We start from the raw sequence: 25,259 nt of genomic DNA on the forward strand, positions 1-25,259 counted from the left end.
AAGTGGTCTTCGCTGTAAGTGATCAGAGAGAAGTTAAGAGAGAAAGACATCAGAGGCTATAAGTCAGTCTGTTTAAGATGTATGACATGACTCTGATGCTCTCCTCCTGTGTCACATCACCTTTCCATCCCAAAGACCAGTAGAGGTCACAAACGGAAAGTCGTACTTACTCGTCGTCGTCACCATCGATCGTAGGGTGGGGAGTAGGTGTGGGGCTCCACGGCAATGTCTGAAAAGCCGAATGTGGCACCGGTTCTCTTCACCCGTCTCAAAGAATTTTGACGACGATTTCAACAAACCATCATGGCACCTAGAGCTGTAAAAGCGAGCAGCTCCAAGTCTGACCTTGCGGCATCTCGAGATGATCCAAAGAGAGTCAATGGAGTCGACGGACATGCTGGTCCCTCAAAGTTTCGACCTAGCAAGCGACAAGCACAACATCCTCCCTCGGAAACCGATGAAGATGAAGATGATCTTGGCTCTTTAGAGGGAATGAGTATGGACGAGCAGCCAGAATCTGGAGAGGAAGAAGATAACGTTTCCGATGAATCGGAAGAGGATGAATTTCCAGAGATTGATTCTGCCTCAGAGAATGACATTGAAGAAAGCGACCTCGAAAAACTGGACGACGAAGATTCAGGTTCAGAATCAGGATACAACTCGTCAGACATCGATGAGATGTACGAAACTCCTACTTCGTCATTGAGCGGTTCTCCAAGATCAGAAAAGAAACAATTGAATGGAGAGGAAAAATTAGCCAAGTTGATCAAGGCGAATACTGTCAAACCCAATGAAGATTTAGGAGCCGAGGAGAAGATTTCTCACGCGAAAGAAGGTCATGGGAAGTTGAAACCTAGTAAATTGGTCAAGGGAGGTTATATACGCGAGTATCCGGAATATGAAGCTGGGTATGGAAGTGACAGTAGTACTGAGGATGTAAGTGTGGTCTCCCCGCTTCGCATCTTCGCCTACTTCCACTCATGGTGTGTCAGCTGAGGGATCGTCCCAACCCAGTTCGAAGCCCAGGCAGAGCGTGGAGGGGATCGATGACGAACGAGTCATTTCAGGTAGACTATGTCGCTAATGACAGAACCCAAATACCGTAGGCAACATTCCCATGGACTGGTACGACGAACTCCCTCATATCGGCTACGACATCAACGGACGGAAAATATTCAGACCGGCTCAAGGGGATGCTTTAGACAAATTCCTTGCGAATGTAGAAGATCCTACTGCTTGGACTTCAGTGGAAGATAAACTCTTACAACAGCAAGTCCAATTGAGTGATAAAGAGCTCGACATTATAAGACGGTTGGAGAGAGCCGAAAACCCAGATCCTGATTATGAACCTTACGAAGATACGATAGAGTGGTTTACTGGGAAAGGGAAGGAAATGACGATGCCGTTGAATGCAATTCCAGAACCGAAGAGACGATTTGTCCCTTCAAAGTGGGAGCATAAGAAGGTGAGCCTTAGCCCTCCTTCCATTCTCCATCTCGTGGACTCATGTTGTTTCCTCGAGGAGCATAAGACCTAAGAGTTCGAGTTTGGTGAAAACGGTCATCTCCTACAGGATCCAGCTGATTTCTTCAGGTGATGAAGATAGTCAAAGCTATCAGAGAAGGTCGTATTCTCCCCAATAAACCCTCAGCCACCAAGCCCTCTGTCTATGCTATCTGGTCCGATGCCGATGTTCACACTCCTCACGCCATGTATATGCCAGCTCCACAACTACCCCCTCCCAAAACTGCCGAATCGTACAACCCACCTGAAGAATATGTCCCTACTGAAGAGGAAAGAGCGGAATGGGAAGCTACAGACAAAGAAGATCGAAAAACTGATTTCCTCCCTGCCAAATACAGCGCTCTCCGACTCGTTCCTGCGTATAAGAATTTGGTACAAGAGAAATTCGAGCGTGCTTTGGATCTTTACCTCGCACCACGTACTCGGAAGGTCAAACTGAATATCGACCCTGAAAGTCTTGTACCTAAGCTACCTTCTCCACGAGAGCTCAGACCTTTCCCTGTGGCTGCCACAGTCCAATACCGTCATCCGGGTGATACACGCGTGAGAGGGGTGTCCATCTCTCCTGGAGGCGAATGGGTAGCTTCCGGCTCTGAAGATGGTGTGGTGAGAATCTGGGATCTGGGGAATGGTAGAGAAGTTTGGAAATGGGATTTAAAATCTGGAGCTATTCATAGTGTGGAGTGGTCACCGAATAAAGAAGAGGCAATGCTTGTGGCCTTAGTGAGTGGAAAGGTGGCGGTTCTGGCACCTCTGGCTTTGGTGGATCCGAAAGTCGCGGGGAGGACTGTGGAGCATGCCAACGCGGCTTTTGCGATCAGTGCAGCGACGACAGATATGGGTTCTGGAAAAGAGGTCAAAGGGACTGAGGCTATTAAATGGTCAAGACCGAATGAGACGGAGCGAGAACGAGGAGTTTTGGTGTATATTCAAGTTCCAGGAACGCCAAAGAAGGTGGCGTGGCATAGGAAAGGAGATTACTTTTCAACCGTCGCTATGGATGGTGAGTCATTTCCTATATCAATCATTTCCTATATCATAAGTTCATGGATCTATCCTTCACATCATGTCTCTACTTAACTCTGAGAGTATTTTAATTTTACTGAAAGAGACGACGAGCAAAGTCAGTAAGGGTAATTACTGACTTGCAGCCTCCAATAAATCAGTCCTCATCCATCAGCTCTCTAAGCACGCCACTCAATCACCCTTCCGCAAAACTCAAGGGACGGTACAAACGGTGGCTTTCCATCCGCTCAAACCGTGGTTCTTCGCCGCTACACAGCGTTACGTACGACTATACGATCTCGCAGGACAGAAATTAGTCAAGACGTTGCAGAGTGGAATGAGATGGATTTCTTCGATGGACGTTCATCCAGGTGGAGACAACGTCATCCTGGGGAGTTACGATAAGAAACTCGCTTGGTTCGATATGGATCTGGGTGATAAGCCTTACAGGACATTACGGTGAGTTCATTCTTGGTATGAAGCTTTTCCCTTTTCGTCATTCCCCATCACCCTTGGATCAACCAACAACCGCTTGCACACGAATCTGGAGGCGATGAGGATAATCAGACGTGAACAAGAACACTAATGCACAAGGTATCACACCCGAGCCCTCCGTTCAGTCGCTTTCCATCCCACACTCCCACTCTTCGCATCTTCTTCAGATGACGGCACCATCCACATTTTCCATTGCACAGTCTATTCCGATCTGACCCAAAATCCTCTCATCGTACCTCTCAAAATCCTCCGCGGACATCGTACACAAGATGGTCTTGGGGTGCTTGATATCCGATGGCATTCAGAGAAACCATGGCTCGTTTCCAGTGGAGCAGATGGGGAAGTACGTTTGTGGTGTTCATGATACTTCTTCTGATCACATGGTAGGTAATCTGGTCTACGTCATCACTATGCATCACCTCGCATTATCATACTGATTCATACTGAGCCTTCTATCACTTGAATCCTTTCTTCTGATTTGACCTTTGATATGTACTTTTCCTTTCATTCATAGCCTATCAGACTCCGCTTTTTCGATGTGTATATCTCACTGCCTTACTCTCCCTTCCTCTTCCATAACTTACCAGAACTTTCCAAGCTTCTAAGCCCTGCTGTCATCGACCAATCAACTCGTAACTTCGATCATCTTGACACACATCGTCTTCCAAACTTGACACTCAAAATGTCCGACTTGAATCTTGTTGACGACAATTCCGCCTCTCATCCTCACAACACCTCAGAACGACTATCATCTCCTTCGCAAGCTAAAGACTGCTCTTCGAACGAAAATGAAGCCAAACCGAATGACACCGCATCTGCACCGCCTGGCCCCCATCCCCTGATGATACCCCAATCAAAAGGCGCGATCGCTCCGAGGATCTCACCCCCGCTCAACGCGCTTGGAAACATCGATACTTTCCCGTCGAACTATGTCAACCTGGTTTACCTGGACTCCCGAGGGACGTCTGGGCAGCCGCTGTGGGCAAGTATCACGCGGCTTTGGCTCTCTGCCGGCCTCGTAATGGCGTAATGAAGTCAGCTTTCGGTTGGGCAGTGGTAGGAGAGATGATCGACGCCGTCCTTTCTGCCTTCTCTCAGCCCGCCAGAGTTCAAGAAATACTCTTCGCTTTAGGGGTCTTTGATACTGATCAAGAATGGTCTATCAAAATGCAAGAAGGACCCCCAGCCGGTTGGGGTGGTTGGCCAGGTCGACGGGGACTCTATTCTCACGTCATGGAGATCACTGTGACTTATAAGGGAGATGAATTAATCATCAGTCCTTTCGTATCCAAATCCAACAAACGGTCACCCCCCAAGCTCATTGATCACACAACACCGTCAGAGTCGGTCGCCAAGAATGATGACCGGGATATACAGCAGGCAGACATCCCTACTCAAGAGGGACAGGACTTATTGAATAAGGACGTGACTCAAAATGACATGGCATCGAGTCGGGAGATGGGAGTGCAAGAACGAGTTCGAGGTCCGAAGGAAATCACAATCTTTCGAGAGGTCATGGTTCCTGACACACACCAAGATTTACTCATGGCTCTCGATTCGCTAGTCTCTCCACTAAAAACCCTCATAAGGTCTTGTAAAATGGAAGAAGATGATATTGAGGTGGAGGACCTTGTGCAGAGAATCATAAAGAGGATACAGAAGACGGATCTGGCAGACAAATTGCGATGTAGTGATCGCACACACCATCATGTTATTGCTCTATTTTGAGACATAAACTTGTAAACAATCCTGGAGGAGGGGATCTGAGACTCACGTGGAAGGTTGACGGAGAACCGAAGAAGCCTGTTTTACCTTGGGATATGACGGAAAGTTTGTGGATGGTGATACGAAAGTTTTGATATTGGAGCTGGGTCTCAGTAATCTTACCACTTTGTATCTCGATGATGATGGGGATTCATGGGTCCTGGAGAATCAAAAATACGAAGATGAAAGGAAACGGGAACAAGAGATGAGGAAGGAACAAAACAGAAAGGAGAAGGAGGAGAGGAAGAAGAAGAAACAGGAGGAAAAGGAAGAAAAGGAGAGATTGAGAGAAAGCGACAATATAGAGCTGAAAGTCGGATCGGATATGACAAACAAGGAAGATCAAGATGGGAAGAACACTACTGGAGAAAACCTGAAACCGGACGTCAACGATACTATGATAATTCACAAGGTAGAAGAGGAAGAACAGAAAGACCTTCTCAGGCAAGACGACGAAGCAGATAAGGGACAGGAGAAGGAATTACAAACTGACATGGTCATGATCAAGCAGGAAGAACATGAGACCAAGAAAGTCGACGAGAAGGCGGTTTTGAATCTCGAGGAGGAATCACTCGACAGGGAAAAGTTGTGGGAAGAATTACGTGAGGTTGGTATAGATGATGCACTTACAGAAGAACACAAAGACAAATTCAAGAAACTTTGGAGTCTACCTGATGAGAGAAGCAGTAGGAGGGTCAAGCATGCCATCCAGGTGAAAGTTACTTTGGAAGTAGAATATCTGAAAGGACACGGTTGGACTACTGGACCGTGGAGAGTGGTACAGGTTTCTCAAAAACCAACTGCCGGAGTGCCCAATCACCGTCTTTTGGCTTGGGAAGAGCCAGAGATGGAAATGGAGAAGTGAGATTGCTTTCGACTGTTTTCAAATCTGTGAATGTTTCGTGAGGAACCACAACTTACTTGTAGGAAGCTCGTGATTTACCTGTATAATATCTTGCTTTCTCTGTCTCTTGTGCCATATCATCTCAAAGTGCTTTGTTGTTGAGGCATAGCTGCATGGGACAATGCCTACAGGATACGAACTCTCAGTCATCAACTGTCTTTAGCAATCGGACCCTATGGGGAAAGTGGCAGGCCTAGAAAGGCCCGCGAAGAGGGACGCTACTACTGACACGACATCTCTGTCCAAACCATAATCTTGGACTCATCCCCTACTCATACATAAAAGAATTATAATACCGGGTTTTATCAAAAGTCTCGAACACGCCATTGACTCTCTGAACACTCATCTGGAACTCATCATCAATTCTTATAGTCTTGCTGAAGATGATATGGAAGTCAAATTTACCGCGGAACAAATAATAAACAGCCTTGGTAAAAAATCCAAGCTTGAAGAGTTATTGTTGATGAACGATCTACCTTCTCCATCTCATGTAATGTCGTACATTCTGAGTCATTCGTTAGATTATGATCCTGAAGGTGGACGATATCAGCCTGCTTATGATCTTGAACCAGATCACAAGAGAGGTTTGGTATCGTATGATCTACCATGGAAAGTTGAAGACAGGTTGGTTCAAGGAGATACTAGGGTTTTGAAGTTGAAACTCGGTTTCAAGGCGTTGGTGACTTTGCCGAAGGAAGATGAACAAGGCAATCGGGTTGTGGATGATGAGAAGTTCGATAATGAAAAATATGAAGATGAGAAGAAAGAACAAGAGGAGAATGAGAAAGACGAGAGTAAAGCGTCTTCGGACCGAATTCGATATGTTCTATCTCGTTATGCGGTACAAGCGACGGTGGATGTCCGAGTTGAATATCTTCGAGGATTTGGATGGCATGTTGGGGGATGTAAAGTCAAACATGTTTCTAAGAAATCGTTGAGGGATATATCCGAGGAAGATCTTCTCATATGGGAAGACGAGGGTGAAGTCGATATTGTAACTTGAACTTGATTCTTTTTGACTGTTTCTTCTCTCATTCATTGTTTTGAAATTATGACAAGTTAGTATAATCACCCGACTCAGACTTACAACATGCATGTTTATTTCACACATTTCAAACTCTGCTGACATGAATCGTTGATTGAATAAAAAAACGTTTCCGTCATGATGTCGGACCCGTCAAAACCTTCCTTTTATAGTGGAATCACCTTCGGTGACACGGTTAGACAATCTCAAAATAACAAAAGGGGAATTTAAACTTCCTTTGTTATCTCCAACAGACCCTTGAAATCTTCCCCTTGATCCCTAGTCTTGTTCTGACCTTTTTACTAACGCTTCATCCCTGAGACCATTCTGGATCTCTATGTGTCTGAAATTTTTTATCCCTTGATGACGTCTACCTCTTAATACCTCAGTGTCCCACCCTCCTACAGAGATCTTCTTACTCTTCAAAGTCTACTTTACCGTTCGAACTTGAGTAGAGTACATAAAGTAATCTGATCGTTAGTAATAACATCACACTATTCGTTCATTTTCACTCAAAGATCAACGATTGGATATTGGAGACTAAAACCCCAAAACGATGTCTGATATTTCTTCTAACGCTCGTACTATCCTCCTTGATTCTATGTCTACCAATTATTCATCTGAACTTCATTCTTCTCCCTCCCAATCCCAATCCTCTCAAGTGAAAGATTTTCCTGATTCCTCTAAGATTATCAATCCCACTTCAACCCCGCAGATCAATGATCAAAACCAAAACCAAAAACAAAACCGACAATCTCCATCACCATTACCATTCTTAGACCCAAATCCCAACCTCATCGCTCGAAATGATTGGCCACGTCTCCTCGCCGCATATCATATAGCACTTTCCAAAGCTCAACCTCGTCATCAAATGTTTATGGGTTTAGGACCTGGTATTGAACAACCTACTATAGATTCAATCATTTCAATACTTTCACATCCATCTCGTATCCAATCGTATCTTTCCGAATTAGGTATGACACGTCGTCCTGGAGAAGGTATGGCAGTAAGGTTGATCATGTCTAGGGAAAAGGTGAAAATCGATTGGGATAGAATTAGGTATTATATCAGGATGAGATCTGTCATACAATTTGTTGATGATACTGTTGATCAATCTAATTCCTCTATATCTTCTACTCCAAATGTTTCTACGGATAAATTGGTTGATGGGACTCAAGATGAAGGGGAGGAAAAAGAAGCGGGTGGAAATATGGTGGAAGATTTTGAAAGGAAAAATCTTGAAGAGAATAAACAAGGGAAAGTTATTGTTAAAGAAATTATCAGACAAGTTTCAGTTCCGAATCCGTTGAAAACTTTCATCCAAAGTTTAAGAGAATTAGAACCGGAATTAACCAACACGATCAATAAGATCCGACCACATTTTCCTGCTTTGGACGAATCTGTAGTCCCTTGCGTAGTGGCTACTATAGTCAATGGGATAGGTAGATCGAGGGTAAATAAATTGATTGCTCGAGAAGGACGAGGGACGGTCTTGAGACATGTGGCGACTTTTGTCAAACAACAAAAAGCCATGTTGATTAAAATGTCGGAAGGTTTGTTGGAAGTTGTTCTAGAAGTGAGAGCGGTTTTAAGTGTTCTTGATGATGACTCGGAAGTAATTCAGGATGGGGAACAACCGGAAGGAATGGAAGAGAAAGAAAAAGAGGTAAATGTGGATGGAAGTACGGAGAATGATGAGGGAGAAGAGGGAATTGGAAAAGACGAAGAAGTAAAACAACATTTGGAATTGTCAATTTGGCAAATCAAAGTCAGAGTTCATTTCGACAGGAACGCAGATTGGGAAGGTTGTAATGCCGATGCAAAAGAGGTGAGAAGGATGAAAGTCAATTTCATCACACCGGAAATGATGGCTCCTCCTCGCAAGTCGCGTCAATCTCCACTCGGTCAAGCCTGAAAGTTGAACCTTCTCAATTGTTCAAAGTAAAAAAGAAGTAACCTACTTAGTTAGCTGTACGAATCCCATGCATCAAACCTGTATGTTTAGAAGAGACGTAGCGGGTCGAGTCAGTAGTGATGATGAAATCTGCATGCACATATATGTCGTCACCATCTTGTTCTCATCTTGACCATCACAAAGCGAGGTAATCTCGGACCTCTGTTTCGGTCAACTTTCGGAATGTCGGTGGTAAACGTTCACCAGATTTCTCTTGCATCTGTTCCGCCGTAGGGACAGTGACGACACCGATTTCGATCGTTTTCTCGGTCATTTGACCTTCGAAACCTTCTTTGAGGGTGAGGAGAGCGGTATGAATGGCGTCCTCTAGTGAGAGGTCGTCGTTGTATCTGACCAATCAGCCAACCGAGTGCAAATCGCCAATGGTAGGTACACTACAAAGACGTGAAGTGTTGAAGGCTGAAAGTGCTCAACTCACCGTTTCTCTAAGAAAGTCTTGCCATTCACCGTGTTCTTACCAATAGCACTTGCCTTCCAAGCCCAGTAACTCCCACTGGGATCCACTTGATACAAACTTTGACCTCGATGAGAGTCCCATCCGGCGATAAGAAGAGAGATCCCATAGGGTCTGACACCACTATCTTCATCAGCTTCTGCCCACTGCGGAACATAAACGGTAAAGAGACGAAATACACTCACCCTCTTTGAGTAGCTTGTTGCATCACGGCAGCCACTTCCTGAACCAACACTTTGGTAGGTGGATGTTCCCCATACATTTTCCAATAAGCCTGAGCGATCTTTCTCGCTTTGGCTACCAAAACGCGGAAGTCTGGTCCCATGCCAGAATAAACGAAACCGATGTTGGGGCATATAGGGGCTACCTTTTCGAGAACGGAGGTGTCGAGGAGAAGAGAGGGGGATTTCTTTTCAGTAGCTAGAACGACACCGTTTGTGGCTGTACATCAACATTCTATCTGTCTGACTCAATATGACGTTGACATAGACTGAGTTGGAAGGTTTGGTAAGGTGAGAGAGGAGGGGGGTAGCACGCACCTTTGATACCGAGAGAGGTGGTACCTCCAGCCACGGCAGCAAGGGCATGTTCGATCTGTACGAGCTTTCCGGAAGGTGAGAAAGTGGTGAGGGAGAATCTGCAAGTCAGCGGGGGATCGCAGAACGGCGTCAAGGCTAAGGAGAGCCTGACGGGGATGAAGGCTGCAGACTGACGAGTAAGCCCCGCTGGAGCCTCCTGGAGCTGTCATGATGGAGCTTGCTTGAGGAAGGACGGTTACGAGTGTTGAGATATGACAAAAAGGTTGTGAGAGGGCGAGAGAAGAGCGATTAGAGGAATGCGCTTGGGTGGAATGGACGATGCAACGACACGCGGTCTGTAAGTGAGTGAGTGCTCTTACTTTGATGCATGGTGCAACGCAAGCGTTGGCTGCCACTAGCGGCGATCGCCGACAATGGGAGGCCCCACTGTTGGAACGGCCATACACATCCTTGCACATCTCTCGCTCCCAAACAACTTCCATGCGCACACACTGGGGGCGTCGAGCCTGTAGTGACTCACAGGCTTCGAGACTTTGCAGTCTTGTGACATGTCACTCGAGGATCATCACCTCAAGGCCTCTTTTCAAGGGAGGGAGGGAGGGAGGGTGCTTCTGCTTTACGCTCGGACCACGTTGGAAACTTTCCGATCTCCTTCCTGATCTCTTATCCCTCTTGTTCTCTTCCTTCCCCCTCCCTCCTCCCTCCTCCCGCCCATGCCACTTGGATCAAGGTAATTAAGGTAATCACCCGGAAACGCTCGAGATACTCCTCAGCTTTGGGGTGACTGACCTCCTCTCCATTCCCGCTCCTCACTCATTCCTCGTCCCTTCCAAACGACTGCACGGACAAATGCTTGCGAAGCGATCACCTTCCTGTCAAACAACCTCCTCGAAAGCACCTACTTTGGAACACTGTTCATGTAATCAAGTGCACAGATCGAGTCACTCCCATCAATTCTGTCGGGATCAGCACGACAGGAGGTGAGTCTGTGTGCGGTAAAGTTGTGTGTTCGTGTGTGTGTTTGTGTGTGGGACATTCTTCCGGTCATTTTCACGCTGACATCTCGTTGACGTTCCAGCTCGGGTGGGAAGCTTGCTGTCTGATTGGGGTCATGTATGCTTTATGACTGATAGAAGATGATACCGGGGAAAAGGACAAGCCCGCTGTTGCTGATGCATTGACGACCCTTTGACGTCTTTCACAGTGCCTTTGTCATATCGTTTGACCGTTCTCCGCTCTCCGGTATACCGACCCAAGATAAAAGGACATGGAGAGAACATGACGGAATTCGTATGCTGTATGGTTCGGACACCCTTTGATCGCTGATCACTCATCCATCGTTGATGATCAGAGTACCGCCATGGAGACTTTCCTCTACCACAGGACGTCCTTGAACGCAAGGAAGGCAAGATCTGCGAGTGTTCCTTCGGCACCTGTCACCTCTCTCCCACACATCCGAATTCATCTTCTCTGTCCTCGACCACAACATCCCTTGGAATAGGAGAAGAAGCGAAGAACCAGACGAGCAGAGTTTGGACGGGCTCTTGGACCCATCTGTCGATCCTCCGGATCATCCAAAGTGACCGAGTTTTCCCAAAGGCCAAAGCTGTCCTTCTATCCTTCGATTCTTATCCTGCTTCTGGTGACCGCCCGTCTAGCCGAAGTGCTGAATGGGATATAAAGTAAACACCCCCCCTGTCGATTCCATCCTTCTCTTCGCCCTTTCTTCTTTCCAATTTGTCGCCCGTCTCTCCCACAAACATTGACCTTTGCCTTGATCGTCGTGGGGTAATCATTATCGTCATCGCACTCTAGGTCAGTCACCAGTCACCACAATGTCAAACCTCGTCAATCTCCTCGTTCCCTCCATCATAGCCTTGTTGACTGCGCTGTATCCTGCGCCATGGCATCTTCGCACAAGGAATATTGCGACGCTGTCGATGATCTTCTGGATGACGGCGCTGAATTTGGTCCACATTGTTAACTGTGAGTCTTGACTTCACACATCACCACCCTGCTGCTCCCCTAGAACTTGATTGCAAAGGGCCTCGCTGATGACTTAGGTCTCGTGTGGAACAACAGCGCCGAGATCAAGGCCAGGGCTTGGGGTGATATCAGCTCTTTGGTTCTAGGTGAGTATCCTTTATCCACAGTTCGACAGCCCCAGTATTGTCTTCCTACTCCTAGCTCTTGAACCACGAGCCAATATATGTCAGCCTCACCAGAGAATCTTCAGTCTCAAGTGCCGACTTCTTCCAGCCCGTCTTGTTCCCATGACGAGTTCCTTTCAATATGCATCGGTCGTTATCGCGTAGCCCGATCTGATCCGAATAGTCGGTTACAACTTCGGTCTTCCTTTGGCCCACATGATCCTCGCCAAACAGCTCGAAGCCTACACCACTCTCCGCTCTAAATCACCCCTCTACGACTCCACCTCTCGACGCAGGCACAAGCTCGTCGACTTGAGCTTCTCCATCATCGGCCCTATCGCTGGTATCCTTTTACATCTCAGCACTCAGGACCGCAGGTTTTACGTCGTTGAGGGGTTTGGGCCCATGGCCGCTACTTACTGGGACACATGGGGAGTGATCCTCATGGCTATCATTCCTATCGTCATTGCCGGAGCAGCAGCTGTGTACACTAGTAAGTTTTCACTCTCTATTGACGAGATGTCTCTTTCTTTCGGGGTTTTAGCGTCTCACCGTGTCTCTGAAAAAAGTGCCGTCACTGACCATCAGTCATGGCCCTCGTCAACGTGTATCTTCGACGACAACAAATGCTCAGTCTGATCGCTTCCGACGCCAGCGTAAACAAAGAACAATTCTTTAGACTGTACTTCCTGACCATCGCTGAGATGGGTACCTGCGGGTGAGTGAATCTTCTTCATCACATCCACTACTCGTCCGTTCCCCCTCCACTCACCTTACAATAGTCTCGATGGTGAGAGAATCCGTGCTCATTCACAGCCTTCGAGCTATCTTCAACCTCGTTTCATTCCAACACGGACCTCAACCTCTTGGTCACCGCGGACCACCCGTGAAAAGCCTCTCTTTCATAGAGAGCATCTCCAGTTCAGACCTTAGCAGTACGAATAATCTGGTCTTGCAACTTCAATGGTATACCGTTGTCGCATGTTCTTTCGTCTTCTTTTTGTGCTTCGCGACCAGTGAGTCTTCTTGACTGCTCATAACATTCTCGTTCCCTCCTTTCCTTGCAGTGTCTCATCTCTGACAACTGAGTACGTGAACTGACAATGAGGCACCGAGACCAAAAAGTTCTGGAACAATCTCTTCCGTCGTGTCTTCTGCATCAAAGAATCCCCTCAAAGTGGATCCCGCAAACTCGGTTCATGGGACGCTTCGTGAGTCGACCTCTCATCCTATCTGAACCTTTCTTGTCTCCACTGCTAATCTCTTGTTTCGTCATTCTCTCTGCGCACCTCGGTGATGGGCACAGTACTGACGATCAGAACATCAGCAGGAACCAAAAAATCACCTTTCACTTCCACAGGCACTGCCACTTCCGAAAGCGCCTATCCTGTCACACCGAAAGAAGCTTACTCCCTCGAGGAGATGCTGGGTAAAACTACCATAGGGAAGAACAGAGAAGAAGCGATTTGGGATGAGCATAAACAGGCCGATATGTATATCGCTTCTTATGAAGGTGGTAAAGGTGAGTAGCTCCTCAAACCCTCGTCTCATCTACCCTGTGCTTCGGTCCTTCTTTTCAGCCGCGATTACATCTAAATTGCAATTTACATCCACAGTCAGCTGACAAACCAGTCGAAAATGTTTAAAACCCTTATCCCCAACCTGTCTATACCTTACACAAGAAGATGTGCATATTCAACGATCACCGCAAGTCCAATACTAGTGTCAAGTGTTCACCATTATCCAGGAGAGGGGTTGAGGGATGTTTGTACGTTTACCAGTGTTCTATGTAGAGGGGCGAGGAAACGAAAAACCATTGAAAAAAACCAAGTATTTTACTCATACTCTTCTCTTTGTCTGTAATTCCGGTTTTGTGGTTTATAGATACATTTCTCATGCACATCTTGATGAAGATATACAACTAAAAATTCGATTTCTACAGTATCTATATAATGATCAGGAATCAAAACAAACCTAAACCCATCCCTGCTCCTTCCCCATTTCTATCTTCTTCATCACCTACTCCTAAAGCTCTTTGAGCTTCTCTTTCTTCTTCCCAATCTATACCTTCACCACGCTGAAGAACTCTTTCGTAATATCTTTTAGCCGCTTCACCTAATCCATCAGGTAAAACATGTCTTCTCATCCCTGAACCCGATATACCTAAACCTAAATTTGAATCAGATACACTTGATCTGTCCACACCACCTAGTTCACCTGGATTAAGGGAATCTGAAGAACTTTCACCACCACCGAATCCGTTCATCCCAATTGCAGGAGTGACAGGTGAGGTCAATGTTGATCTTTCACCAACCACAACTCTCATAGCTCTTTCTCTTTGTCTGATCCTTCTTCCTCTTGCTGATTCCCAAGAAGGAACAAGTGTGATAAACCATAAGGAAACAGGTAACAATAATTGAGTTTGAAACCAAGATGGTTGTACTCTTCTTCTATCACGTAAACGTGGTTCTGAAGTAGAACGAGAAAGATGAAGTTGACGACGATCTGTATTTAAATGAACATAAGCGAAAAAATTAAGAGGATTGAAATTTCTTCTTCTTCGTGATCGACCATTTGGATTTCTACCATTTTGAACTGCTCTACCTTCTCTACCTGCTTGAATTCCCAGACCTATGTTTGGAGCTTGATTCTGACCGTTTTGTCCATTTTGTTGATTCTGTGGGATTTGATTGGGTAGAGGAGTTGGTTGAATTTGAGTTCGACGACGTTGACGCATTTCAATACGATATCGATTCAATCCATCTCCTACCCACCATCCTGCTGCAGCACCACCAATAACCCAAAAACGAGGATCATCCCATCCCATACCTCGGGTCAACATCCATAACATCGCGTTGAGCTTGAGAAGTGAGAAAAACATGTGAACCAGCACATTTCGAGGAATGGCAGGTAAGTTAATGCGGAAAGTACGACGATAGATCACTCTGGTCGTTTGGGGTAAAGGGACGGTAGGGGTCGGGATGGGAGGTGGGGGACGATTGACCTGTTCAAGAATAGGATAAAGGAGTGGTGTGAAAGTCGTGATTCGGAGATAGAGGAGTAAATGGGATAATTGTCGCGGTGTCATCAGATCAAGTGGAGGAAGACAAAGGGTATATGGATTCCCACTGCTCATTAGTCAAAGGTTGAGAGAAGCAGAAGAGGGAGATGGCTCACTCATATTCGATGGAGATGATATTACCCTCTGGATCATCACTCATTGTTTTGCCCATATGACCTGCCCATAGATCTTTGATTTCCTTTTGGATCACCTCCCGCCCTCTTTCCCATACACCCTTCAGACCAGATTCGGATTCACCCAAAAATACGCCTTCCCAATTATCCCACCCTTCTTGCCGAGACTGATGATGACTGGCAAATCCCCGAATGACAGACATGACGCCCAGTCTTGCGGCCTCTTGTGAGACTAATGGAGAAGGAATCGTTTCTTGCCATCTGAGAGGTTTCGTATTCATCAAATGACAGAGATGATGTCGAGCCATGAACAGGAGATAATGTATACTTTCTGTCAAAGCAACTTCCGCAACACTTTGCCATTGTGTCGTTCCGCTTGTTCGAGGATTTGGCGAGGGAGCGTTCAATATTGGAGAAGGTCGGGGCAGTGGGATATTCCCGGCAAATGAAGCTCGAGATTTTGTTGAAGCTCTTGCCACTATATGTAACGTCTGGACTTGACTGATATCTCTCTACTTCATCAGTTCAATATCTTGAAGATATAGGCTGAAGAACGCACAGTATTCAAAATATCACCCAGGATCTCCTCATCCTTCAATAATCTCCCTCGCCATATGAGTCGCATCCCTTCTCTATCCCATTCCCCCTCTTCACCCACCTGATCCTTGAGCTCGTTGACCTTCATTGAAGGAGAACAAGAACGTTCTCTCCGCATACTCGAGCCATGTTCACCAAAAGGCGACATGAGACATATTCTCAGAAGAGGGTTGTCCTGCGAGGACGGAGAAGGAAGACGGCGCCTGAGACTGGAGGAAGATGGACGGGAGAGGGGAAGATCGGGGTCCTGAACGGTGGGAGTGGCATGATGTCGAATGGAGCTGATCGTAGGTGACGAGGGTGTCGGGATAGATGAAGGATCATCTGCTCGAGGTAGATCAGACTGCATGATAAGATGATTAAGAGGTTAGAGAGAGGAAAGTGGTATCATGGGAGATGGGGAGATGGGGAAGAAAGGGAAGGAAGGAGCATGACGCAGCAATCTCCACTCTCCACGTCGACCTAGTGGCAGTGCCACATTACGTCCCGCACATCGAAAACATATCGCCGACGCAACAACACGCGACTGATTTTACATTCTTTCTTCCAACATCTCAACGTTCAACAAGGGACTTTCAAGTACAGTATGCCGGACTCGGAAGACTCCCCTGGCAGAGAGGAGCTATCATTCCAAAGGTCGGCGATGATTGTACTCACGACGTCAAGCTGACTCGACAGCCAATCTAGTAGCTACTCCCCTCTCTCATCGATCAACGCTCAGTTACTCTCTCACGGTTGGGCCAAACGTCCTCTCAACCTCGATGCTTTAACTGGGAAGGACTATGAAGATGTCGTCGGAGTCCTCTTTGAGCTATTAGGATCGAGTGTAGTAAGTGTATCATGAATTACCGGAAGCATCTCTGACACTCACAGACTAATCTCGAGACTCTGGATAGTATCCTTGCCAAACATCGAACATTGTCATACGAACATGAACGTCTGACAAAATCACATCATTCCAGAGCCCTCGCTATTGCCCGACTTGAAGGAGAAACTCAGGGCTGGAAATCACGTTGCAACGAACTGGAACGGCGTCTGGTACTAGAAGAAGCAAAGACGAAAGAGTTGCGAGAGGAAGTGGGGAGAGGTAAGAAGGCCTTGGAATCGGTCCGTGTTGCGGCGAATGTAAGTCTTTAATAACACTTGAGTCTAAGCTGACAAGTAGCATCAAAGCAAGAAAACGCAGATCAAACTTGACAAAGCTCTTACTCAGATTGCCAGATTCAATAACGATGCCACTCTTCTCTCCAGACCGCATGGAGTGACAATACTTAATCCAATACCTAGTAATCGGAACATACCTACACATGTGAGTTCAGCGGTCACGAGCCAATAAACCAGCTGACATACAGCCCATGCAACAGCCGATGATCGAACAAGCCCTTAGAGACTTGGCTGAGATTCGAGAGTCTCTGCAAGAGGAGACGGAAGCGTTCCGACATGTGGTCATCTCAGCAGGAAATGGCCTACGGGAAGCGATTGCAGCATACAAAGGCGAAGAGGTCAGAATCATCTCCTACATGATTCCTGTCTACACTCGGACTGACAGACAGATGCCTCCTCGTTTTGGACATGTGCAATTCTTTGCACCTCTCACAGCTTCCTCTAGTCGTCATCTATCCTCATCCTCGACACATACTTCTCAATCCTCTTCGTCCACCTCTCATCCTACGCTGGCAAATGCAAGACTGCAAACACTTATCTCGGAGATCCGGGAACAACTTTTGAGCGGTCAACCTCCAGCGTCGAGATTAGATTCCGTCGATCCGGACGTAGAGGTGGATGTGGCTGAGAGGGAGAAGATGGAAAGAGAGCAATTACGAGTTATACAGGATCTCGAAGATCGCCTGAAAGATTTGCAGATGGAGGTGTCATGTGCCAAGGCGAGAGAGGAAGAGGCTAGTCGTCTTCTGACAGAAGCCGCCCGAGAGAAGATGAAAGCTGGGTGAGTGGTCTCTGTTGATTTTTAGGCGCGTCAGCTGAAAGTTCAGGATATCAACGAAGCCAATAGACGACCTGGCGGAGGAGATAGAGGAGGTCAGAGGGCAGAGAGAATTAGCGAAACAACAAGATTCTTTTGAACAAGAAAGGAAACGCTTTGCTCAGGAGAGATATATCTTAGCTGCTGAGAAGCGGAAACTTGAGGTAAGCTTGGAATTCGGTCGTATGGTGAAGCTGACTGTGGCAGTTGGAAAGGCAGGCATTTGTGGAAGAACAAAGACAAGCGGATCTAGCTGCCATGAGAGCGTACTTACCCGCGACTCCTGAGGAAGGTATCAAACCTCCACTTCCTATGCAATCTACCTCATCACCCATCGGCGGTTCATTTCATGATGATCATCGTCCAATTTCCCCTTCCCCTCTCTCACCTCATCATGTTCATCGAACACCGAAGCAGAAACATCACCTTCACGCTGCGCGCCGAAAATCTGTCAAGACTCCATTGTCAAGATTGGTGTTGGAGAAAGCGGTAAGGAACAAAGGAAAAGATGCGGCCGTGTTGGGAGAAGGAGGAAGAAGAGCTAATGTGGACATGGAGAGGAGAATGGTGTCTGGGAGTTCGAACGTTAAAAGTGGAGTGAGGAAGGCTTCCAATGGGAGTAGTGTCAGTTCCGATGACAAGGCGGGCAAGGTTAGAGGGAAAGTAACTGGACAGTTGGGGGTCTCACAGAGGAAAATCGATCTGACCAAATCTATCGGAATGGCTCAATCGGCAGTGAAAGGGGCTAAAGTTTGGAGATAGGTGTTGTATCTAGATTGCTGATGTTATTGGGCTTTGTGTGATGTCTGGCTGATGTTGTCATGTACAAGCGGCTAGCGGTTCAGCTGTCAACCTGGCCTCTCTGTCAGCCCATGGCTGGCTGGTCTAGTAAGCGTAGTATCACAGTCCCTCTTCAGCTCATGGATCACTCAGGTGCTCAGGTGATACTTGTAGAAGCATCCACGGTGCCACTGATGTTTTCACCGACGCGTCCACGTCGTACTTGGACCAAGCTCATACTGCATTCAACCTCACATTCCATAACTTGACAAGCAACATGTCATCTCAGAAGGAAGAGCGAGTCTTCTCCATCTCACATCTTCCCCTCTGGCTGACATGCAGTGCTCCTTCCACGTTCACACCCATACATCCGTTCGACATGGAGGATCCCAGATCATGGTGAGGTTTTTACTTCGTTGAGATGATGTCTGCTGACGATTTAGGGGAGCTACCATCGGTGAGTTTTTAGCGATAGATACTCGGTATCATGACTAATAAGAAGGGATGATGCATTGGGATAAGTGAGCTGCATGGACTGAGTAAAAGTGGGAAGGTAGCTAAATTGAAAGTGATAAGATTGTCTTTTCCAAACGATCTTTATTGGAATTTCTCAAGTATGTTCATAACCTTTTCCCTCCTTCTTTCACTTTCGTACCTCCTTGTTCACTCTTCTTCTTCAAGTGATGAATCCTACTGTGTGTCGGATAATGGATGGCGAGACAGCATTGTATCGTCTCATTCAGCGCCGGTCCGAAGTGAAGGTCCGAGCTTCAATCCTGATCAGGGGGGTGAAGACAGCTGACTATGATAGGTCTTGTCAGTTGACCGTCAATACGAATTTCGGAGAGATTTCAAAACTACCAAGTGAGATTTTGTTCATTTGGAAGGGGAAGTAACTAATAAGGTAGAATACGCAACTTTTGGAAAGTTTGATCAAGCCGCTACGGATGCTGCTGTTGCTGATCTCGTCGAGGTGGGTGTTTTCCCTCAGTCATTCCTCATCGTCTGTTAATGTCTATCATTTGTTGTTATCCTTTTGAATCACATAAGAGATCTGGCCCCCCCTGGTTGCATAATCCAGGCTTCCTTTGACCTATCTTCAGACTAGACGAACACCAGTATCTATGCTCTGTATCAGTGTGTGCGCTCTGAGTAGAGAAAGGATCAACCGGCGGTTTCGATCTCATTGAACATCTTTGGTCGTTTGCATACTATTGAAAAAACACTATTGACATACAGGCCGAAATAGCAGACCCGACACATGATTCTCCTATCCCTGGAAATAAAGCCACAGTACCACGTCCTTCGCGAAAAGTCGTTGATCCTCCGGGGGGTAAACAAAGTATTCGTATATACGGCGAAGAATACGAAGAGACGGATGCTTTGTCTTTGGCTCCCCCGCGTGAAGGCAATGGGGTCGATGTGGAGATAGAAAGGTTGGAAAGGGTGAAATTGCATGTGGAACCTGAGATTGATGGTGGAGCTAAGATTGAGGATGAGCCGTGGGTTGTCTCAGTTTTCCCTATCCCTGTTATTCCTCCGACATGCCCGATGGCCTTCGTCTATCCATACCCTTCGATGAGCTGTTGATCTGGGAGAAGTACTAGCTCTTATAAAAGGGATGCCGAAACATAATGAGAGACTGATATCAGACGGGACAAACCTATCTCGAACCCTCCCCCTGGTTTCAAGCCGAGTCGTAAAGTCCGTGAAGGTGAGTGTTTCTGATCGTTGTGACCACCACTCACGTCAGCTCCGGGTGGTAAGTCAAGCATGGGTGAAGCTTGTAAGTCATGTCCTCTCTCTCTCTGCATGGATGGTAAGCTGATGAAAAGTGTTCGGAGGATACGAAAACGAAACGGAAGCGGATCGTCAAGCAGCTAAAGAAACCACGGGGAAGAAGAAACAAGCGCCTCAGTCGGTCAGTCTTTTTCCGTCTCTCTCTCTCTCTCTTCACTCACCCACCATCTAAGGCAAATATGTCAGACAATGCAATGGACCATGACTGATGATACAGTCTGGGAGCGCCTTGTGGTAGAATTAAATCACCGCTGTGGTCTTACGTTATGCATATACATGACCAATGTCGTAAAGTGATATATCATCGTGAATTGTTGTCATATCCCCGCATGAACCTTCCATCGTTCCCGAAATTCGTCCGCCTGGACATGAGCCGTTGTGAAATGGACGATTGAGAAGAAAACATACCTTTGCATTGAGTGTTGTCCATGGCGTCCGTGAGGAACCATTGAGAACGAGTACGAAAAAAGATGGGAGGGTGGTTCGGACTGTGGGGGTTGGAACTCCTGAAGCTGGGATTTCAGGTGGAGGGAGGGGTATGGGATGTAACAAAACACGACCGAGCTGGATCTTAGCTTCTTATCGTGTTATCCGGTTGGATCTCTTCATATAGTCTTGGTCTTAAGCTATCTAACATAGCCACCAGCCGAGTTCAAGTGTACTTTCATAGATTCATCATGATCCTCTCGACGGATGACTCGTGGTGATCAACATCATCATTCCCTCTCTTGTGTCTTTCATCGGGTATCCAACCTTATTGGTCATGAAGGGTGTAAAAGATATCTACTCACCTCACATTCAACACGAGGAGAAGCATCTTCTTCCCATTGTGAAGCTAAACCAAGTATCAATCTTAATCTTTCCGGATCTTCCAAATAAGGTTCTTCTTCTTCCTCGTCCACATATTGTTTTTCTTCCTCATGCACTCTATCCTCATTTTGACCATCCTCTTCCCCATTCGCTACAGCACCATCATGTGTGATATCTTCATTTCGTTCGTGCTGTTGCTCGCCTTCAATTTGAGGATCATGGGAGAAGGGTTGATTTTTGTTAGTTGTCCAACAAACTAATTGTCCTTGAGGTCCTATGAGTAAAGCAGTATGAGGTGTATCGTCTTTCTGTCTTTTATCAAAGGAAAGAGTAGAAAGAAGGTCTTGATGTATATGTTTCGGATTTAGTAACATGATGATATGATGATACGAGTAAAGTCAAAGTGAGGAAGAAAGATATGGCAAAGATGAGAAACGAACAAGACAAAAGTTCTTTCTCTTTCTACACATCCTTCCGCACTCTTCTTATCTCTGTCAATCCAATATTTACAATCTTGGCTCACTCATTACCATTACCATTACCATCACCATATACTCAGGTCAACCACAGAGTGGCTCGCAATACAAGTGTCAGAGTAATCAAGTCCGGCTTCAAGGCAATTAGTAGTAGTTATCGAGTTGAAAGTCTGAACGATGCTAGATCATATTTCCATCTCTCATCAAAGTATATCCCTCTTCTCATCGTGGAGATAAATCAAAAGCTAATAGATTCTACAGGCGGTTTGGTACTTTGGTCAAAATCTTTCACTCCTGCTTTTTCCACTTTGGTGACATCTACCGCATCACCCATCAACGCTTTGGTAAGGGAAGGGTTTATCGAAAATCGTTTAACGGAGGAAACAGGTTATGAAAAAGATGGGTATAGTGTGAGATGGACTATGGAGAATGGATTAGGGCTAGTTTTCGTTGTGAGTCCCTTGGTGTTTTTCTTTTCAACATCTATATCTTTCTCTTACTCTCTTACTCTCTTACTCTTTTGAGTCTCAGAGCTTGAGAAGTTTCGCTGGAAACCCCCCTCCCCCTGGGCATGTGAACATCATCACAATCTGTTACTGGACGTCTCGGTATACAAAAACGTCATAATATGCTTTTATCAAGGCTTGATGGGAGACTAGGAGAGACTCAAACTCGTTGTATGATCATACAAACTAGATGAAGACGTTCCGGATTTGCTGTATCGTTATGAAGTCATCACTGAACTCAGGTCGTCTTCCCGGCTCTTCTACCTTTGGCATACATCCCTCAACTGTTAGCAAGAACGAAACAGCTCTTTCTGTCCCTTTTTCAAACATATCTCCAAGGTTTGATCGGTTCCCTCAACTCTGGTTCTGCCATTGTTGAACATATCTCTCAGAGTGCCTTGCGGTTGTTACAAACACAACTCGAAATACAACAATGGGGCAGAATCTTTGATAGGTGTTTGAAAGATTGTGAGAGTCAAGATACTGTAGGTTTTTCCTACCACACTCTTCGGTCAACTCATTCGTCTTGTCTTTCTGACTCTGTAGTCGAAACGTACTTTACGAACACATACCACCTCATTCAAAGGGACACAAGCAGCTGTTTCGGAAACTTCCAGTAAGCCTATTTTGTCGAAATTCTTGATATTGTTGCTAAATGATCAGGTCCGGGTCTATCGGATGAAAGTTCCACACCCGTCACAGCAGAAGAAATTTCAAAAAACGTTCAAGCTATCAAATCAAAACTCAAAGCTCGTAAACCGAGAGGAGGGAGAGAATCGGCCGTATCCTCTTCTCCTTCCCGTAAAACACCCTCGAGCGCAGGTGCAAAGCTTATGCGTAAATGGGGAGATTCTGTCGTTTCAGCAGAAGATATGGCTTCATTTGATTATTCCGCTCCGGCTCCAACGACCAATGGTCATTCTGATGCTCCAGCAGTGAAGACAGATGACCTGATCTCGACTGCTGCGATGGGTACAAGGAACAAACAAGGGACATATGAGGTAGCCGATTGGGATTTAGGGAGATCGGAATTGCCAACTGAAGAAGAGATATTGGCTAGAGTGACAGGTGAATTGAAGATAACCGATAAGGTGGAAAAGAAGGTGGGATGGGGTGATATGTTGAATCGTTTAACTGGGAAAAAGATTTTGACGGAAGAAGATCTGAGACCTGTGTTGAGAGAAATGGAAAAACATTTGATGGGGAAGAATGTTGCGAAAGATATAGCTGAGAAGATGTGTGAAGGTGTTGGGGCTGCTTTGGTTGGTAAAAGGTTAGCAGGGTTGACCAGTGGGTTTTCTTCCGATTAAAACTTTCCGCATCCTCATTTTGACGTCAACCATTCACCTCCTTGCATATAGCCACTGAAATTTCTCTGACTTCATTCAATGGTTCGAATATACTCTTAAGAGGGATCGGAAATTGACATGACAGGCATCAAATCTCAAGTCCAATCATCCCTCTCGGATTCACTCACCCGGGTTCTCACTCCTCGAACATCTACCGATATCCTCCTTGAAATTCAAAGAAAACGGTCTGCCCTCACTTCCCTCTCTACCTCCCCAGGACCCTACACTCTCACCTTCGTCGGCGTTAACGGGGTTGGTAAATCAACCAATCTGTCTAAAGTCTGTTTCTGGCTGTTGCAGAACGGTCTCAGGGTACTCATAGCTGCTTGCGATACGTTTCGGAGTGGTGCGGTGGAACAACTGAGGGTGCATGTACGTAATCTTGGTGCATTAGGTGATGAGATGGGTTTAGCTGGGGAAGGTGGAAAGAAGGTAGAGTTATTTGAGAGAGGATATGGGAAAGATGCTGCTGGGATAGCGAAAGATGCTATTTCGTATGGTGGGTTCTTTCATGGTCTCTTCACTACTTCCATCTCATATGATCGATTGCAGTGGCCCCTCACAGCTCTTTCCTCGCCTCTCTTTTCCTTCCTCGACACAGGTCACTTCATTTGAGTGGAAACTCACTGTAGCCGTCTGAGAGAGATGTAAGCAAGCGGGCAATTGAAATAGACTAATATGTAGCCAAAGAACAAGGTTTCGACGTAGTTTTAATTGACACTGCTGGTCGTATGCAAGACAACGAACCTCTCATGAGAGCATTAGCAAAGGTATGTCAAAATACTTCCTCTCGTCTTCCCCGCTTACTCATACTTCATTTTCATCCAACGTTGCACCTTTGAAAACCTCAAAACATATATAGACAACATACTTACGTCCAGCTCGTCAGTGTCAATGACCCGGATAAGATCATCTTCGTAGGCGAGGCTTTGGTGGGGAACGAAGCAGTGGATCAATTGACGAAATTTGATCGTGCATTGAAAGATTTTTCCGCTGCTGGGATAGGTGGAACACAGAGGAAGAGAGGGATAGATGGGATAATTTTGACAAAGTTCGATACGATCGTGAGTAATTATTCTTTTTTCTCTATATCAATCCTTCACCTCTTCTCCTTTTTCCGCCCTTTCCGTTTAGCCAAGCCCCTCCTTCGAAATCACTCGATCCCTCTCTTCTTGATCCGAGGGTTTTAAACGATGGCACTGGTTCTCTCCTTTCTATGATTGTTCATCTGGAAACCTCGTTTGGATGCAAATGACTTGCATATGACTGGGTATGCCAAAGACTAATGAACAGGACGATAAAGTCGGAGCTGCATTATCAATGACGTACGTCACAGGTCAACCTATCTTGTTCGTAGGTTGCGGCCAAACTTATACGGATTTACGTCAATTACGAGTGAATCATATAGTTCAAGCTCTTCTCAGTTCTTGATTTTCCACCCTATTTTGTTTCTTCACTTGCAACATCTCAAAGGTCTACTTCTTATTCCAAACTTCTCAATCGACACTCTAAATATCCCGGCTGAAGTCAATTTTTGGGTGTTCCGTTGTAATTTTGTACATCTATCAAATGCACTCCATCAATTCATATGTGATATGAAAATGCGACAACAAAGTGGAAACCAATAAAAAACATCACATCATACTTCTGACAACATCCAATACCTCACGATACCGATAATTATCCTGTATCTCTTCTTCTATAGATTTCACCACAGAATCTATTTGAAATTTGACCAAACGCATTTTGAGCATTTTATTCTCTTTTTCCACTTGATCCCTCATCCGATTCCCTTCTTCCCATTCCTCCTTTTCCAACCTCACCATCTCAAGCTTTTCCTTCTCCTTATCTAAATCCTCCTTCCATACCTTCATCTCCTCATCTACTCTTTGTTCCCATGTATTCTTCTCCCTTTCCAACTTTTCGTCCCA

General features: G+C 45.9%; 9 protein-coding genes across 9 annotated transcripts; 6 read left to right on the forward strand and 3 right to left on the reverse strand.

The window, feature by feature from the left end:
* Positions 1-309: 309 nt before the first annotated feature.
* On the forward strand, positions 310-3,451 carry TREMEDRAFT_38717 (uncharacterized protein). The gene is made up of 5 exons (XM_007003889.1): positions 310-936; positions 1,091-1,465; positions 1,594-2,527; positions 2,676-2,988; positions 3,124-3,451. Exons 1-5 carry the CDS (start codon positions 493-495, stop codon positions 3,386-3,388), a joined length of 2,331 nt encoding a protein of 776 aa, XP_007003951.1. The 5' UTR covers positions 310-492; the 3' UTR covers positions 3,389-3,451.
* A 3,821-nt stretch (positions 3,452-7,272) lies between these two features.
* On the forward strand, positions 7,273-8,548 carry TREMEDRAFT_61819 (uncharacterized protein; the record flags this gene model as incomplete). Its single annotated transcript, XM_007004129.1, has 2 exons — positions 7,273-8,490; positions 8,522-8,548. 2 exons carry the CDS (start codon positions 7,273-7,275, stop codon positions 8,546-8,548), a joined length of 1,245 nt encoding a protein of 414 aa, XP_007004191.1.
* A 199-nt stretch (positions 8,549-8,747) lies between these two features.
* Positions 8,748-9,991, reverse strand: TREMEDRAFT_43678 (uncharacterized protein). The gene is made up of 5 exons (XM_007003932.1): positions 9,859-9,991; positions 9,685-9,782; positions 9,331-9,586; positions 9,110-9,268; positions 8,748-9,020 (listed from the first exon to the last, which is right to left on the reverse strand). The coding sequence occupies exons 1-5, from the start codon at positions 9,891-9,893 to the stop codon at positions 8,807-8,809; spliced, it is 762 nt and encodes a 253-aa protein (XP_007003994.1). The 5' UTR covers positions 9,894-9,991; the 3' UTR covers positions 8,748-8,806.
* Positions 9,992-11,519: 1,528 nt separating this feature from the next.
* TREMEDRAFT_61821 (uncharacterized protein) lies at positions 11,520-13,480 on the forward strand (the record flags this gene model as incomplete). Its single annotated transcript, XM_007004130.1, has 8 exons — positions 11,520-11,670; positions 11,748-11,816; positions 12,019-12,327; positions 12,423-12,552; positions 12,651-12,850; positions 12,943-13,045; positions 13,154-13,356; positions 13,467-13,480. 8 exons carry the CDS (start codon positions 11,520-11,522, stop codon positions 13,478-13,480), a joined length of 1,179 nt encoding a protein of 392 aa, XP_007004192.1.
* A 317-nt stretch (positions 13,481-13,797) lies between these two features.
* TREMEDRAFT_29901 (uncharacterized protein) lies at positions 13,798-15,975 on the reverse strand (the record flags this gene model as incomplete). The annotated part of the gene is made up of 4 exons (XM_007003809.1): positions 13,798-14,042; positions 14,145-14,962; positions 15,012-15,541; positions 15,589-15,975. 4 exons carry the CDS (start codon positions 15,973-15,975, stop codon positions 13,798-13,800), a joined length of 1,980 nt encoding a protein of 659 aa, XP_007003871.1.
* Positions 15,976-16,326: 351 nt separating this feature from the next.
* On the forward strand, positions 16,327-18,369 carry TREMEDRAFT_30323 (uncharacterized protein; the record flags this gene model as incomplete). Its single annotated transcript, XM_007003865.1, has 7 exons — positions 16,327-16,455; positions 16,500-16,751; positions 16,792-16,947; positions 16,991-17,128; positions 17,180-17,571; positions 17,618-17,771; positions 17,815-18,369. Coding segments are annotated over 7 exons (1,776 nt in total), but the record flags the coding sequence as incomplete, so codon positions are not given.
* Positions 18,370-18,664: 295 nt separating this feature from the next.
* Positions 18,665-20,271, forward strand: TREMEDRAFT_29748 (uncharacterized protein; the record flags this gene model as incomplete). Its single annotated transcript, XM_007003790.1, has 9 exons — positions 18,665-18,786; positions 18,831-18,844; positions 18,887-18,908; positions 18,957-19,001; positions 19,199-19,251; positions 19,296-19,360; positions 19,627-19,893; positions 20,029-20,101; positions 20,141-20,271. The coding sequence occupies 9 exons, from the start codon at positions 18,665-18,667 to the stop codon at positions 20,269-20,271; spliced, it is 792 nt and encodes a 263-aa protein (XP_007003852.1).
* A 632-nt stretch (positions 20,272-20,903) lies between these two features.
* On the reverse strand, positions 20,904-21,371 carry TREMEDRAFT_61824 (uncharacterized protein; the record flags this gene model as incomplete). The annotated part of the gene is made up of 2 exons (XM_007004131.1): positions 20,904-20,921; positions 20,979-21,371. 2 exons carry the CDS (start codon positions 21,369-21,371, stop codon positions 20,904-20,906), a joined length of 411 nt encoding a protein of 136 aa, XP_007004193.1.
* Positions 21,372-21,650: 279 nt separating this feature from the next.
* Positions 21,651-24,759, forward strand: TREMEDRAFT_43682 (uncharacterized protein; the record flags this gene model as incomplete). Its single annotated transcript, XM_007003933.1, has 8 exons — positions 21,651-21,681; positions 21,735-21,925; positions 22,222-22,532; positions 22,665-23,269; positions 23,414-23,827; positions 24,013-24,098; positions 24,210-24,392; positions 24,622-24,759. 8 exons carry the CDS (start codon positions 21,651-21,653, stop codon positions 24,757-24,759), a joined length of 1,959 nt encoding a protein of 652 aa, XP_007003995.1.
* Positions 24,760-25,259: the final 500 nt, after the last annotated feature.

The sequence above is a fragment of the Tremella mesenterica genome (assembly GCF_000271645.1).
Source record: "Tremella mesenterica DSM 1558 unplaced genomic scaffold TREMEscaffold_4, whole genome shotgun sequence".
NCBI classification, from domain to species: domain Eukaryota; kingdom Fungi; phylum Basidiomycota; class Tremellomycetes; order Tremellales; family Tremellaceae; genus Tremella; species Tremella mesenterica.